This window comes from Gorilla gorilla, chromosome 14, assembly GCF_029281585.2.
Source record: "Gorilla gorilla gorilla isolate KB3781 chromosome 14, NHGRI_mGorGor1-v2.1_pri, whole genome shotgun sequence".
Classification (NCBI taxonomy): Eukaryota; Metazoa; Chordata; class Mammalia; order Primates; family Hominidae; genus Gorilla; species Gorilla gorilla.
In genome coordinates this window covers 60302591-60319481 of record NC_073238.2, presented here as the reverse complement: position 1 = coordinate 60319481, position 16891 = coordinate 60302591, and the positions used below count along the sequence as shown (strand labels likewise).

The following is a 16891-nucleotide window of genomic DNA, read 5'->3' as shown; positions in this document are numbered from 1 at the left end:
TTACGCAGAAGAGGCCCCTATACATAGCTTCTATGCTATACATAGCATAGAAGAGCTATGTATAAGGAGTTTGAGTCCTGTTATCAAGACTGCTAAGGAGTTTGAGTCTTGTTATGAAGGCTTTGGTGTGCCACTGAAGGATTTTAAGGGGGATATGGACAAGGATGACATAAGAAAACTCCTAATAAAAAATTCCAGGTAGGTGGGGTAAGATGTAAAGAAGGATATAAGGCTGGTAGCAGTTACAAAATCCATATTTTTATCCAATTACCTACAACCGATTTGTAGAGATATGTACAATTATACACTGAAAACACATTGATTCCTAAAAAGTAAACTGTGGCTGGAACTTTTACAAAAATAATTATTTTACATATTATATATTTTTTCTTCCCCAATTAAAAACTTTTAATTTAAAAGTTAACTTTAATGTCAAAAATGCAAGCTTGGGGAGGGCATACATATTATATTTTTAAAAATAAAAGCTATATATTATTTAGGCAAGTTTGTTATTACTATTAATTCTATTAATGTGTTTAATATTAATATATTGTTATTACTACATGCTACAACATAGATAAACCTTGAAAACATTATGTTAAGTCAAAGAAGCCAGTGGCGAAAGATCACATATTATATAATTCTATTTACATGAACTGTCCAGAATAGGCAAATGCACAGATACAGAAAAAAGATGGGTTGCCAAGGGTTGGAGGGAGGGTAGAGTGGAGTGGTTGCTAACAAATATGGGATTTCTTTTGGGGTGATGAAAACATTCTAAAATTAGATAGTGCTAATGGTTGTGCAACTCCGTGAATATACTAAAATCAATTGAATTATACACTTTAAAAGGTATGTGATAACTCAAAATATTAAAAGCCATCTATGACAAACCCACAGCCAACATTATACTGAAGGGGCAAAAGCTGGAAGCATTCTCCTTAAGAACTGAAACACGACAAGGATGGCCACTGTCACTATTCCTATTCAACATAGTATTGGAAGTCCAAGCCAGAGCAATCAGGCAAGAGAAGGAAATAAAAGGCATCCAAACACGAAAATAAGTAGTCCAAGTATCTCCCTTCATTGATGACATGATTCTATATCTAGAAAACCCTAAAGGCTCCACCAAAAGGATCCTAGAGATGATAAACGACTTCAGTAAAGTTTTAGGATACAAAATCAATGTACAAAAATTGGTAGCATTTTATACACCAATAATGTTCAAGCTGAGTCAAATCAAGAACTCAATCCCATTTATAACACACACACACACACACACAAAATACTTTGGAATACATCTAACCAAGTAAGTGAAAGATCTCTACAAGGAGAACTACAAAACACTGCTGAAAGAAATCATAGATGATACAAGCAAATGGAAAAGCTTCCTATGCCCAATATTGTCAAAATAGCCATACTGCCCAAAGTCATCTACAGATTCAATGCTATTCCTATCAAACTATCAACATTACCTTTCACAGAATTAGAAAAAAACTATTCTAAAATTTATATGGAACAAAAAAAGAGCACGAATAGCCAAAGCAATATGAAGCAAAAAGAAGAAAGTTGGAGGCATCACACTACCTGACTTCAAACTATACTACAAAGCTACAGTAACCAAAACAGCACAATACTGGTATAAAAACAGACCATAGACCAATGGAACAGGATAGAGAACCCAAAAATAAAGCTGCACAATTATAATAATCTGATCTTTGATAAAGTTGACAATAACAAGCAATGGGAAAAGGACTCCCTATTCAATAAATTGTGCTGGGATAATTAGCCAGCTATATGCAGAAGAATGAAAATGGACCTCTACCTTTCGCCATATATAAAAATTAACTCAAGATGGATTAAAAACGGAAATGTAAGACCTCAAACTATAAAAATCTTAGAAGAAAACTAGGATATACCATTCTGGACAGTGGCCTTGGCAAAGAATTTATAACTAAGTCCCTAAAAGCAATTGCAACAAAGACAGAAATTGACAAGTGGGACCTAATTAAACTAAAGAGCTTCTGCACAGCAAAAGAAACTATTTACAGGCTAAACAGACAATTTACAGAATGGTAGAAAATATTTGCAAACTATGCATCTGACAACAGTCTAATGTCCAGAATCTATAAGAAACCTAATTCAACAAGCAAAGCCAAATAACCCCATTAAAAATGGGCAAAGGACATGACAGACACTTCTCAAAAGAAGACATACATGTGACATACAAATATATGAAACAATCCTCAACATCATTAATCATCAGAGAAATGCAAATCAAAACCACAATGAGATGCCATTTTGTCCCCATCAGAATGGCTATTAAAAAGACAAAAAATAACATGTTGATGAGGTTGTGAAGAAAAGGGAACATTTATATACTGTTGGTGGAAATGTAAATTAGTTCAGCCACTGTGGAAAGCAGTTTGGAGATTTCTCAAATAATTTAAAACAGAACTACCATTTGACCCAGCAATTCCATCATGGAGTATATACGCAAAGGAAAAGACATTGTTCTACCAAAAAGATAAACACACTCATATTTTCATCACAGCACTCCTCACAATAGCAAAGACATGGAATCAACCCAGGTCCCCATCAATGGTGGACTGGATAAAGAAAATGTGGTACATATACACCATGGAATACTACACAGCCATAAAAGTGAGTGAAATTATATCCTTTGCAGCAACATGGATGGAGCTGGAGGCCATGATATTAAGCGAAGTAATGCAGGAACAGAAAACCAAATACCACATGTTCTCACTTACAACAGGGAGCTAAACATTGAGTACACATGCATATAAAGATGGCACCAATAGACACTGGGGACTATGAGAGTGGGGAGGGTGGAAGGAAGACAATGGTTGAAAAAGTATCTATTGCGTGCTATGCTCACTACCTGGATGACAGGATTATTCATATACCAAGCCTTAGTGACATGCAATTTACCCATGTAACAAACCTGCACATTTACCCCCTAAACTTAAAAGCTGAAGAAAATAAATAAAAATTTAAAGGTATGTGAATTTTATTTCAATAAAACTGTTACACTAATAGTAAAAGACAGAAACTTTCTTAACAAGTAGACTGACGTTTTTAGTGGGTACACTCTGGAAGCATCACTGAAATCAGAAACAAACCATGAATGTTCACTATATTACTATTATTTAACATTCCACAGGAAGTAGCCAATGCAATTTGATGGGAAAAAAGAAATAAAAGGTATAAAACTTTGGAAATGAGAGAACCAACTGGAAAAAATCATAAAATTTGAAGAATTCAGTAAAGCACAAATTTAGTAAATACAAATCAATAATTTTCACACTTTCAAATAAGAAGTAGCTGTTCATATTAAAAATAATACCTTGGAATAAATTTTATAGGAAACAGTCACAGGCTATAAGAAAAAAACGTAAAATGCTACAGAAGAACTCTAAGAAAGAATTGAATAAATAAAAGTATCATCTATTCAATAGGATGATTCACTGTTATAAATATGTTGACATTCCCTAAAATTAACAAGATTGTAATAAACACACCAGAATACTAAAAAAAAACTCAAGTAATTTAAAAAGTTTATATGAAAAAATAAATGTGCAATTATAGTCAGATTGCTGAAAAATAAATAGTTATGAAGGAGACTATTCAATAAAATTGTAAAACATAGAATAAAGCTACAGTATTAAAACATGGTGATTCAAGTGCATGAGAAAACAAAGCAGATTGTTAGAACAGCACAGAGAACCAAATACTTATAGTTCTATTTATTAGATTTAGTAGAGCAGGAAGTTTAGCATTGTATATTATTAGAGAAAAAAATCCCCTACTCCTACTGAGTTTTTAAATCTGTATTTCCCATTCATCCAGAGAGGCATAGAAGCAAGAGAGAACTTACGGACCTAGAGAAGACTCAGTGTAAAAAAGTCAGGACACAGCAGCAATTTGCTGTGACCAATGACTGGACACCAGATGGCAGCAAGGACTCTCAGTGGTGTCAATATGGATAGATGACAACAGCTAGAAAGAATGCCCTCCAAATCGAATCATTGACATTACATATGCCCAGTAGTGTATTAGCTCACAAGAGCTAATTGTTGAAGTTTTAGAAATTTTGTGAGCTGATGGTTAAACACAGCCATTGTTAAAATTAAACAAACTGAATTAAATAACTTACATTAACAACCCAGGTAGTAAATACTCAAAGCTCATTACTTCCTAAATATTTTATTATATTTTGCTATTAAATGTGTTCTTGAGGTTGCTTACATATCTGTAAATCTGTATTTGTATCTGTATCTATATGGTAGAAATACTAAAAACCTCTTCCCAACTTCATGTGCGGTGATGTTGTGTTGGTAGCTTAAAATTAGTCATGGTGGGAATATTTACACCATGGAAATTGGCAAATGCTATATATCAGGGCTTGATTTTCTGTTTTGTTGATTTTGTAGAGTAGACTGAAGAAAGTGATGAAGAAAATGTTAATAAGGGCAAACTATACCTAAAAGTGTCCTGGTATATAGGTGTTACTTTGTGTTAAATAGCACAAAAAATTACGGAAATAGTCTTTTAGTATCCTAAAACTATTATCCAACTCAGCAAATAAATAGTTCATGTCACTGAGCAGTGAGTGATAATCTGACATTTATCTTTGTTGTTTCACTTTTATCTGTTAACATACAAGAAAACATCAACCAACATTCATATTTAAGTCACACACATTCATCAATGACATGGTGACTTTTTCCATGAACTGGATAGCCAACATAGTCTAATTTTGTTAAACAATGGCTGAATTGTAACTGTAGGTTGGCTACAGATACAAGAGTTCAACAAAACCAATAAATACATTCTGTGTAGTTATATGAAATTTAAAATAAAGAATATTGTATATTTTGTTATTATTTGTAAATTGTATTACACATACTTTATATCAGTAAAATTTATAATAAACTTATGTCCATATGTACGTGCATACTTTTCTTATCTACCAGAACATTACTTCATAGGCCCCCCAAAACTTGGACTCAACACTGGGCACAGTAGGGAATCTCCATCCTGGTTAAAATTAGGTTTCCATTCTTGATGGAATGGGAACCAGAATATATATTAAATTCAGTTATAGAGAAAAGAATGTTATATCTATTGCACATCTCAAATTATGAATATGTTTAAGACTTGTACCCGTTTCGCATCTGATAAGGCAAAGTAAACCTAAAAGCTAAACAAGGAGGCTCTGAGGCCTCCGTTTTCGCCTTCGGCAGTACATCCCACACAGTGAATGAGTGGGCTTCCAACCCTATTGTAACAATATTGATGATCCCTGCCTGGTCCTGACTCATAAAAGAAGTTGATGTAGGTCAATGACTCCTGAAGTGGACATAAATCCTGAGGCTGCCCTGCATAACCTCTGAACTTTCAGTGGCTGCTGCCTCAAGGTAATTGGCTAAGCCTCTAGGACTTAAGGTAGGGAGAATGCGTGTGTTGGGGGCTCCGCAGAACTGAGACCTTTAAATGGACTCTGTAAGTTTTGTTCCACCCTTAAGGCTACACCAGAAATTTATAGACTGTGGTTTGGAAATCATTACATGTGCTAGACATGTTTTTTGTGTCCACAAGTCTGCAGAATCAGAATCTCTGGACATTATAACAGACACCCCAGATAAATCATATATGCTGACCAGAGACTGAGAGGCCGGGCCTCATGGAGAAATTGCCAGGGCAGAATTGTCGGCTTTGCTACCATAAGGAAAGTTTCAGTTGAGAATGTCAATAATTTGAGCCCTCTTTCTCTAGCCTGGCTAAGATTGAAATCAGAAATTACTGGGCTGGAAAGACCCCATACTGCTTACCCAAGAAGTCCCTACCTGCATTCTGATATTGTAAAATGTTTACAATATATAGCTTTTTTAAAAAGTAAGGTAAAACTATATATGCATAATATGATTTAATGCTTTTATAAAAAATACAATCAAATGTATTTGCATTTAATAAATTACTGAAAGCAAAAGAACCAGATAATTGTGGTTATCTCTGGGTGGAATTACAGGCAGTTTTTTTCTTAGTGGCTTTCCATATTTTACAAATGTCTGTACAGAATAAATACTACTTTTATAATTTAAAAAAACTAAATGTTGTTTTAAGAATAATGTAGTCAAGGGGGAGACAAAACAAAATGAACAAAGCCAAAGCAAAAGCAAAACCAAACCAAGAAATCTGCCTCTGTTTAGAACTTCTTTCAGCAGCCCAGGCAGAAGCTTGTCAGGTTGCCATGGGCTCCCTGGTCGAGCTAGTCCTGAGTCACAGCCCCCAAAGTTCCTAAAGCAGCCCAGAGCCCTGAGGCAGCGACCTGAAGGCACAGTCCAACAAAGGTCACTTAGACAACAGGGCCCACAGCCAACATTCTGGACCCTGAACTCTCCATCCTCCCTCAGGAGACACCAGCCTCCTGAGGATGCTCAGTCCCACCTGGGCTACCCAAAGGAGATCAGAGATGAGTGGCCCAGTCCTATCCATCATTCACTGGGATGCTCCATCATGGCTAGTCAGCTGAATGGATGGATGAAGTCCTGTTCAGCACCAGTGCCTGGGTGAGGAATAGTCCGCACCAGAAGCTCACATATATCTTGACTCGTGTGTGTGGTTGTCAGGCTGCTATAGTGCTGCCACAAACCACTCTGGATACTTAAAATCCAGGAGGTATTTTTCAAACTCTGCTACCGGCAGCTGGTGTTTGGTGGCTTACATATGGAGGTATTGATGTGTTCTGGAATTGGAGCAAATCACCCTCTGGAAATAGAAAAATGCGGTGACAGGGACCCATGTAGACTGGAATTTTGTCCCAGTGCATTTGCCTGGAGCTGGTTGGTTTCTCCTCTCCTGGGCTTATGGTCAGAGACAAAGACATTGAGAAAAAATGTGCTGCAGTATGATGGGAGTCTAGAATTCATACTCTCAAGAATGTTTAATTTGAAGATATTCTACTGCTAAAATTTGGCTCTGCATTGTCGCTGCTGGTCAGTTATGGATGGCTCTAGAGATAGGAAGAGGCAAACATCCCCTGCTTCTCTGGTTCATTGTTTCCATGGACCTTTTAGTGAGAAAGAGTGTCTGCATGCATGGGGCCTGGAAATGCCTGGGGTGAACTTTGCAGAAAGCAGGAACAGAGTGAGAAGAAAAGAGAATGTACTGCTTGCATACCCATATCTGTTGGTTGGCTTCCATGGACATGTGGTTGAAGGATTGTTCTGGTATGACTGAGAGAGGCAAAATAGGAAAGAGATTAAGAGAATGAGCTTTGGAACCCTAAGGCTGAGTCCTGGTTCAGCTGTTCATTTGCTGTACAACCTGGGCAAAGTTACTTAACCTCTCAGAGTGTCATTTGTAAAATCAGAACAATAATAGGGTGATTTCAAGAATTAAAAAGAATTTCATTTAAAACTTTGGCATATTGCCTGGGACATAGTAGTTGGTAATGAGTGCTGGTGGTGGTGACGGTAATGATGGTAATGATTCTTCTCCTTTGAGCTTAGTGAGGCAGGACTAGTTGGAGAGGGTGAGAGGTGGTGATATTTGTACTCTGGCCATGGTGAGGGCAATGAATATTTCCTAACAGAAACGAATGTTTTCAGGCTAACTAGACTTTGAAAACTCTGTAATTAATCTTTGTTGATATGTAATAGAATGTTTTGAAAGGGTACTTTTTTTGAGACACGGTCTTGCTCTGTTGCCTGAAAGAGTACTTTTTTTTGAGACACGGTCTTGCTCTGTTGCCCAGGCTGGAATGCCGTGGTATGATCAAGGCTCACTGCATCCTTGACCTCCTGGGCTAAAGCAATCCTCCATCCTCAACCTCCCAAGTAGCTGGGACTACAGGGGCATGCCACCACACCCAGCTAATTTTTGTATTTGGCAAAGCACTTCTAATGAAACTCACAGATGGTATTTTCATTGCATCTCAGGAAACCACTTCAGGATCCTAATGTTCTGAAGTCAGAGTTCAGGGCAGGAGATAGCCACCTTCATGGTCACTCACTTTATCTTTCCAAGTATGCCTCAGCCAGGCTTCTTCATTTTTGCCTCTTGGGTGCATTCACCTCTACTGACCTAGGGACTGGAGGTCATTTTAGGAAAGGAGTCTACCAAAAGGAAGGCAATTCTGTCTCCGAAGAACCAGACAACTTTCAGCCTGGTTTAGTTATGAGAAGGGTTCTGGCCTGGGCATGCCTGCACTGGAATCCCATGGGAAGTCTCCCTCTGAACTTTCAGAGACTCCAGCCCCACTCTCCCTGATGCACAACTGTTAGTTCAATGCCATTCACCAAAAGGATGCCTCCCAGCACCGGTGGAGATGGAGCAGAAACAAGTGAGTCATATTTGGAATGGACCCAGGGAATTCTGCAGAAGAACTTCCAGGTGATGCCCACGCTGCCTGATGCAGACACAGCCTGAGGGCTGATGATGTAGGTCCAAGTGTGCTCCTATGTCCCATGCTTTCCAGTTTTCAAGGACATTCACTGATACCATCTTGTTTCATCCTCACCTAAACCCCAGGAAAGGGGACAGACAAGCCCTGTGAGCCCATTTTATAGACAAGGAGACAGGATCAGAAGGGTTACATGACTGGCCCAAGGTCCCAGGCTAGGACACAGCCAGCAGAGGCTGGGATGTGGTCCAATTGCCAGTTCATCCTTTTTTTCTTTTCACTTGAGAGAGGTTAAAAAATAGTGCCTGCTAAAGAGCTTTCCCTAAGGACTCAAGGAACATTATTAATAGCATCCCATTAATCCTCACATTTATTCAGGAACAGCAGGTGGCTAAGATTATAATGATTATAATGATTGCTATCATGACACAGAATTACTAGGACCCCGGGGTACAGCTTCCTTAATGCTATGCTTTCCTGTGATGCATATGGGTGCATAAATATATAACACACACACACAGACACACACACATGCCCACACTCACACTCCAAATAGCAACCAGGTAAGGAAGCTTTCACTGAGTGTTGAGAATGAAGCCTGAGATCCCAGCATGACTAAACAGGAATTTCCTAGGATTTTTTGTTGCACTAGTGACATAAAAGGCTTTGCAGATAAAACACACAAGGGAAGTTAGGACAATTGGAGAAAGTTTTGCATGTCTTCACATGCTCAAATGCAGGAAGCAAATAAAGGTGCAAGTCTCCTCCTGGGCTGGAAATGTGAGGCCGTGTCTTCCCAGGAGAAGGAAGCCAGTGTATTGAAGCCCATCCAGGCCTTCTGGGCTCCCATCTGGATGGTAGGGAAGTGAGGGGGTGTCCTGCCCTGGCTGTCTGCACTGTTCACACTTAGAAGGCGATTGCCTGGACCCAGTGGGAACGTGGTGAGCCTGTGTCAGTACTGAGTCCCGGACCCGATGGGAACATGGTGAGCCTGTGTCAGTACTGAGTCCCGGACCCGGTGGGAACATGGTGAGCCTATATCAGTACTGAGTCCTGGCACCAGGCTGCACTCAGCTCTTTCAGTCTGTGATGCTGTCATGCAGTTGAAATAAGGAGAGAGAGAGGATGGGAAAGAGGCTGTCTGGCCTCCCCAGAGCAAAGGTAGCAAAAGGAAAAGCCCAAGACTTGGTGCCAGGGAGCCTGGAGAATGTTGTCCCTAGAGCTCTGCCCCCTTGGCCAGCTTGGTGACCACAAGCCCTTTTCCCCAGCATTACAGAGTCATTCATTCTTTCATTCGTCATCCATCTTAGTCAGTTTGGGCTACTATAACAGAATATAGGCTCAGGGGCTTAAACAACAGACACTTACTAGGTTGTTGCAAAAGTAATTGCAGATTCTGCCATTTAAAAGTAATGTTAAAATACTCAATTACTTTTGCACCAACCTAATATTTCACAGTTCTGGAGGCGAGGAAGTCCAACATCAAGGCCCTGGGAGATCTGGTGTCTGGTGAGGGCCTGCTTCCTAGTTTGCAGACAGCTGCCTTTTTGTTGTATCCTCACATGGCAGAGAGAGGGAGGAAGAGAAAGATCTAGGTTCTTTCTCTTCTTATAAGGACACTAATACCATCATAAGGGTTCTACCCTCATGACGTCATCTAAACCCAACTACCTCCCAAAGCCCCACCTCTTAAAAACATTCCAATGGGGGTTAGGATTGCAATATATGAATCTTGGGGTGATAAAAAATACAGTCCATAGGCCGGGCACAGTGGCTCACACCTGTAATCCCAGCACTTTGGGAGGACAAGGCAGGCGGATCATGAGGCCAGGAGATTGAGACCATCCTGGCTGCTGCGCTCAGGCTGCCCTCTGACATCACCCACATTCAGCAAGGGTTTCTCTTCACTCTGGGCAGCATTTAACTGCCCCTCACCTGCTCCAAGACAGCCAATCCAGTGTGACAGCTCAGAGTATGATGACCGTGGGGAGAAACGGCCCACGGTAACTACATGTGCCTATAGGTAGTAGCAATGAACAGTAGTAATAACAATAATATATGGAGTGATTATTGCCAACCAGGTTATTATTTCACTGAACCAGGTACTATTATGTCATTGACAAAGGCTGTACTAGATAATGGTTAGGAATTTGCACTAGGCAATGGGATGCATCCTGCATCCTGTTTACTCTCCTTACTAGCTAATGCCTTAATTTCCACATGGGTAAAATAGGAATAATATCACTGGCCTTTTAGTATTACTGTGAGGATTAAATGAGTTAATTTGTTAAAAGCACTTAAACTAGTGCCTGGATAATTGTAAACATACACGCAGACACACAGAGTCATGCACTGCATAACAATGTTTAGGCCATATACAATGGTGGTCCCATAAGATTATAATACTGCATTTTTAATGTATCTTTTCTATGTTTAGATATTTTTAGATACACAAATACCATTGTTACAATTGCCTACAATATTCAATATAGTCACATGCTGTGCAGGTTTGTAACCCAGGAGGAATAGGCTATACCATATAGCCTAGGTGTGGAGGAGGCTAGATCATCTAGGTCTGTGTGAGTGCAATCTGTGATATTCACATGATGAAATTGCCTACTGATGCATTTCTCAGAATGTATTTCTGTAAACAACACACAATTTTAGATGGGAAAAGTCTTTGCAGATGTGATTAAATTAAGGATTTTGAGATGTGGAGATATCCTGGATTCTATCCGGGTGGGCCCTACTTGCCATCACAAGCGTCCTTATGTGAGGGAGGCAGAGGGACCTTTGAAGAGTAACCTACGGAAGAGAAAACAATGTGAAGACAGAGCAGAGAAAGATGTGCGGATGCTGGCCTCGAAGACTGGAGTGATGCAACCACAAGGCAAGGGATGCCAACAGCCACCCAAAGCTGGAAGAGGCAAAGGATGAATCTCTCTTAGAGCTTATACATAAAGAGAATATGTATACATGTATTTTACTCTTCCCAACAATCCCAAGAGGCAGGCAACATTGCTATTCCCATTTTAGAGATGAAAATCTGGTCTGAGGTCTGTCAGAGCCCTGAATCTATCCTCTTACCCGCTGTGCCCCTTTTGCTGTCTATTGTGTGTGTGAGGAGAGACCACCTGCCTGTTATCTACATTGCAGAAGGTACAGTAGAGGCCCAGCCTGCATCCCTTTTGTATTCACTGATGCCTTCCTACTGCAAGTTCCTGCAACTCTGTGCCCTAGAGGCAGCTATTGACAAAAGATGTGGAGAAATTGGAGAAAAATACCCAGATGCCTCCTCTTGAGCAGGACAACTCTGAGGTATCCTACATCACCTCCCAGGGTCCCCAGAGAGACTGCAGCCCACCTGCCCGCAGTGGTAACTTGCTTGAGAATGCACCTTGCATGACTTCCTTTCTATCTGTATCTCATGTTCTCATTCCCCTACTGGTGTTTCTTCAGGTCACCTTCCAAATAAATTACTTGTGTTCATGTCCTTGTTTCAGGGTCTGCTCCTGGAAGAACTCAAGCCAAGACACCTACACATAGATATGTATATTTGCTATTTTCATGCATCTAGTTAGGTTAAATAATGACTTCTAAAGAGATCATTGTTTTTCCCTATGGCTGCTGTAGCAAACTTGGTGGCATAAGAAACAGAAATTAATGCTCTCAGAGTTTTGAAGGCCAGAAGTCTGAAATCATTATCACTGGGCCAAAATCAAGGCATCAGCGGAACTGCGCTCGCTCCGGAGGCTCTAGAGGAGAATCATTCCTCTTCCAGCTTCTGGTGGCAGCTGGCATTCCTTGGCTTGTGGCTGCATCACTGCAGTTTCAAGGCCAGCATCTTCAAATGTTTCTCTGTTCTGTCTTCGCATCACCTTCTCTTCTGTGTGCCTGTGTCAGATCTCCCTCTTGTAAGAGCGATTGTGATGGCATTTAGGGCCCACCCAGATAATCCAAGATATTCTCACCATATCTAAATGGTTAACTTAGTCATATCTACAAACACTTTGCCACACAAGGTCACATTCACAAGTTCCTGGGATTAGGAGGTGGACAGCGGTGGGGGCCATCATCAGTTTACCATGATAAGACAGTTATTCATGCAAAACAATTTTACTCTTAATCCTTTTCATGTGCTAGGGTGTTAGGGGTATGGAGATGAATAAAAGGCAGTCCTTGTCCCTTAGGTGCTCACATTCTAATGGAGAGATGGACAAGGAAACCCACCTTTACAGGGTGCTGGCTAAATGCTGACCCACAGCCACGAAAAGGGCTTTGGCTGCAGTGTGCTTGTGATGGCTCAGAGCACCAGGACCGGCTTCTGACCATGCACGATGCAGAGACAGGAAGAGAGGCCAGTGTAGAAAGTCAAAAGAGCCTGATCCCAGATGGCCCCGTGCTGTCACCAAATCATCAGGGACTACTTGCCTCCAGATTGCTTTAATATAGCAACACTATAATTTTGCGTGAGCCATTGTTTTTGATTGTTTTGTTGGGTTAGACTTTACTTCTAACAGATACAGGATGGGAGGAGCGTTTAAGGAAGAAAGGAAGAACAGTGTGCACCCATTCACAGAGCCAGGAGGCAGCCATGGCCTTGGGCTGCACAGTGTTGGGCATGGCTGGGTGGATGGGACAGGAAGGAGTGGTGGTCGCTGAGGAAGAGTCAGATCATTATGGCCTCTACAAGAAACCAATAACTGCAAATTAGGAAAAAAACAGCAAAGAGGAAATCAGACTTTGGAAAATTAGAAAAAGGAGGTTGTGGTGGAAATTGGTATTCAGGAGGAACATAATTATTGGGTGGCCACACAATGTGGCTTTAGAAATTGTTTCTGGTTGCTCTGTGCTTATATGTAAAATGGGCCCTGCATGTCGGAGGGCTGGCTCTGACTGCCTTGGCTGTGCCCACCTCAGGGGCAGGGTCTCCAGGGCCGTGACTTAGATAGACATCACTTCAGGGACCTAGTCTCTTCCCTCAAAGCCCCAAACCCACTTCCAGGGCCTGCAGGACTTCTGCCCTCCTGTCTTGGTCTATTTGTGCTTCTATAACAGAATGCCAGAGGCTGGGTCATTTATAAAGAACAGAAAGGGGTTCCTCACAGTTCTGGAGGCTGGGAAGTCAGCGGGTTCAGTCGTGTGGTGAGGGCTGCAGTCTGCTTCGGAGATGGTGCCTCGCTGCTGCATCCTCTGAGGAAAGGAACGCCGTGTCCTCACATAGCAGGAGGAAGAAGGGCAAGAGAGCCGAATGCTGTGTGAAGCCTCCTTTATAAGGGCCTTAATCCCATTCAGGAGGGAGGAATCCGCAAGACTTATGTGTCACTTAAAGGTCCCACCTCTTAATACCATCACATTGGCCACTAAGTTTCAACCCTGAATTTAGGAGGGGACACATTCAAACCACAGCACCTCCCCAGATGGTTCACAGCACCACGAGCGAACCCCTAAGCCAAGAGGTGGTCAAGAAGCTCTGTTGGCCGGGAGATAAATGAAGCATTGACGAGTGGGCCAGGCTACCATGCAGGTGAACCTCCTGTGGTGGGGATGGAGCCAGAGATGGGACGAGAAGGGTCTGGGCTGCCGCCCAGGGGCTGTGTCTCCTCACACTACTGCATTCTGGTGAGGAGCTCCTTGTAATCTAGGGATTGTGACTGGAACCTGGTCTTCCCGACTGTTTAAGGCCTATGTTTGTAAAGGTAGAAGGAGAGAACATATTTTGTTTAAGAGTTCGTTCATTTGATTTCTAACTCTGAAGTGTGCAGACATATGGTACGGTGTGGGTGGTAGAGCCAGGCAATTTCGGAGGACTACTGAACAGCAGCATTCCCTCCAGCCCTCCTCCCACCACCGCGGCCCTCCTTTTCCACCAGCCTCCGAAATCCCCTCCCGGAGCAAACAGACTCTGCCTGGCTGCTTCTGCAAGTTTCTGGGTTACCTGGGGCTTCTCTTTCCCCTCCTCTCCCAGGTTCTGGGGCTCTCGGAACTTACTGGCCTTACCAGGGAACCAGGCAGCTCCTGGCGCTTGCTTCCTGCTGCCTTACTGACTTTCCAGGTTCTAGGAGGCTGATGCCTGCCCTCTGGCCCTCTGCACGTAATATACTCTCTTCCAGGAATTTCCCCACCTCCGTCCTCCCCACTCTCTCCTACCAAGGTCTGTTGTTTCCTTCTCTGTGTTCCCCTCTGTCCCTTCTGCATATATATGAGTATCATTATGGGTTGAATAGTCTCCCAAAAAGATGTTCAGGCTCTAAACCCCAGTACCTGTGAACCTGCACATGTGACCTTATTTGAAGATAGGGTCTTTAAAGTTGATTGAATTAAGATGAGGTCATTAGGGTGGGCCCTAATCTAATATGACTGGTGTCTTTGTAAAAAGTGGAATTTGGAGGCAGAGACAGACATAGACACATAGGAAAGATGATGTGAGGACACAGGGAGAATGCCATCTACAAGCCATGGAATGCCCGAGGCTGCCATTAGGCAGGAGAAAGGCCTGGGACAAATTATCCCTCACAGCCTAGAAGGAACAAGCCCTGCCAACACCTGGACTGTGAGACAATCAATTCCTGTTATTCAAGCCACCTAATTCATGGTACTTTGTTGTGGCAGCTCTAGGATTCAAATACAGGTACTAGTAGCCCAATCACACTGTCACATGAATTTGATTTCTTGTCTCCCCAGCAAAGCCATCGGTTCTTAAAGGCCTGAACATACTGCCCCATGGCCCAGTAGAGTGCCTGACACATAGTAGGCCATCAAAAAAATTTGATGTCATAAAAATAATTAGACTTCAAGGTGGAAAATCACCATAGAGATTTTTAACCATTGTCCTAATTAACTATAACAAAGATGCTAATTATGAGCAAGTGTTATGCAAATGACTCTGTGGCCCTCTTAATTATATCATTACCTAGACATGGCCCCTAGGAAATAGCTGTGCTCAATTCTTGGGTTGAAAATCAATGAGAGTGGGGCCAAAAGCCAGTCAAGAGACAGTTTGTTGCTCAGCACGTTGGGTAGGAAGAGAGAACAAGAACAAATGTTCACTGTGAAATATCTGGAGGTTCTTTTTCATGTGCCCAATTGATTTCTGCTTCTTATCTTTCAGCACCACCCTCCACAGAGCAGGGGTAGGGGCCTGAGTACCAGCCAGGAGTGATTTATGAGGGTTATCAGTGGCCGTTGTGGGGAATGCTTCACACCTGTGTGTCCCCGGCAGGACTATACCCCTTTGCTCTTGTGACATGTGTCCCCTGCTGCAAGTGACACGTGGACCCAGAGTGTCTCGGAGAAATCTGGCTCCTTGGCGCTCCCAGTCCAAGCTCCCCAGCATCATCCCTGAGACAGCTGGTGCAACAGGGAGCTTTTCTGAAGACACTGGGGTCTCAGTGCGGACCTATATGGTGTCCCACTGCCATGATTCAGGAACAGAGAACAGAAAAATTGCTGTCTTTCTAGAATGTGATCTGGGAACTTGTTCTTCAGCTCCAATATAATTTTCCTAGAGGTGAACATATTTTCTTAGCAATCATTCATTATTTTTTCCAAGTATAGTAAGACAGTATATTGGACCATTTGAAAACAGACTGAGCCAAAAGGACTTTTAAGATCATTAAACTGCATTTGGATTTGAGTCTTTTCTGATCTAAGCTTCAGTTACAAATTTACTAACTTGAGTGATCAATGCTGTGAAGAAGTGAGCTAACATTTTCATTATCAAATATATATATATATATATATATATTAGACTAGGGAACAGACAAAAATGGTATTAATAATGATTGCCTCTGGGCAGTAGGATTATAGGTGATTTTATTTTCTTATATTTTTGATTTCCTAATTTTGAAAATGAACACTTATTTTTTATATCATCAGAAAAATGTTACTTGTAAAGGACTTGAAATCCTCAGCATAGATGACAAACGTTTGCTGTTTGGGAGCTGGGTGTGCCACAGGCCTGGAAGACAGAAACTCATCATTGTCCTGAAACGGAGCTGGTTTTAAAGTGCCGTGTTCTTGCACTTCACGGCCTGCCCCATGGCCTCCTCCCCAGCCTGGAAAGTTATCTCTGTGACGCTGTTTTTATTTTCTTTCTTAATGAGGAAATGAAGAACAAAGGCCACAAAGTCGTCCCAAGGTCTGTCCTTGCACCCTGGAGAGGGGCAAGCACTTTAGGAGCTCTTTGAATCCCGCCCTCTCCAGACAGAAAGCTTCTCCTTAGATCTAACCCGTCCCCTCTGCTCCAGATTAAAGCTGTTAGCTCTTATTTGAACCTCAGTAGAAGGTGGGCATCCTATTCCATAATAGTCCTGGGTCTACTTGAATAATAAAAGAATTACAACTCGTATTCTCATGACGCTTTAGAGTGGCGGTTTCTTAACTGTAATGGCACAATCTAACTGCCTGGGGAGCGTTTAACGAAGACCACTGCCTGGCCCAACCCTAGAGTGCTGACTTAAT

General features: G+C 41.8%; 1 protein-coding gene across 2 annotated transcripts in view; it reads right to left on the bottom strand.

Annotated features, from left to right (window-relative positions):
- Window positions 1-16891, bottom strand: part of SIAH3 (siah E3 ubiquitin protein ligase family member 3) — a 72007-nt gene that overhangs the window by 26442 nt on the left and 28674 nt on the right. The window contains exon 1 of one of the 2 annotated variants that reach the window (XM_055359615.2): window positions 13535-13708. The exons of the other annotated variant lie outside the window; for it this stretch is intronic. Coding sequence (XP_055215590.1) covers window positions 13535-13618 — 84 coding nt within the window. The 5' untranslated portion in view covers window positions 13619-13708. Of the gene's footprint in view, window positions 1-13534; window positions 13709-16891 lie in introns of those variants that run through there. 2 annotated transcript variants of the gene reach the window in all.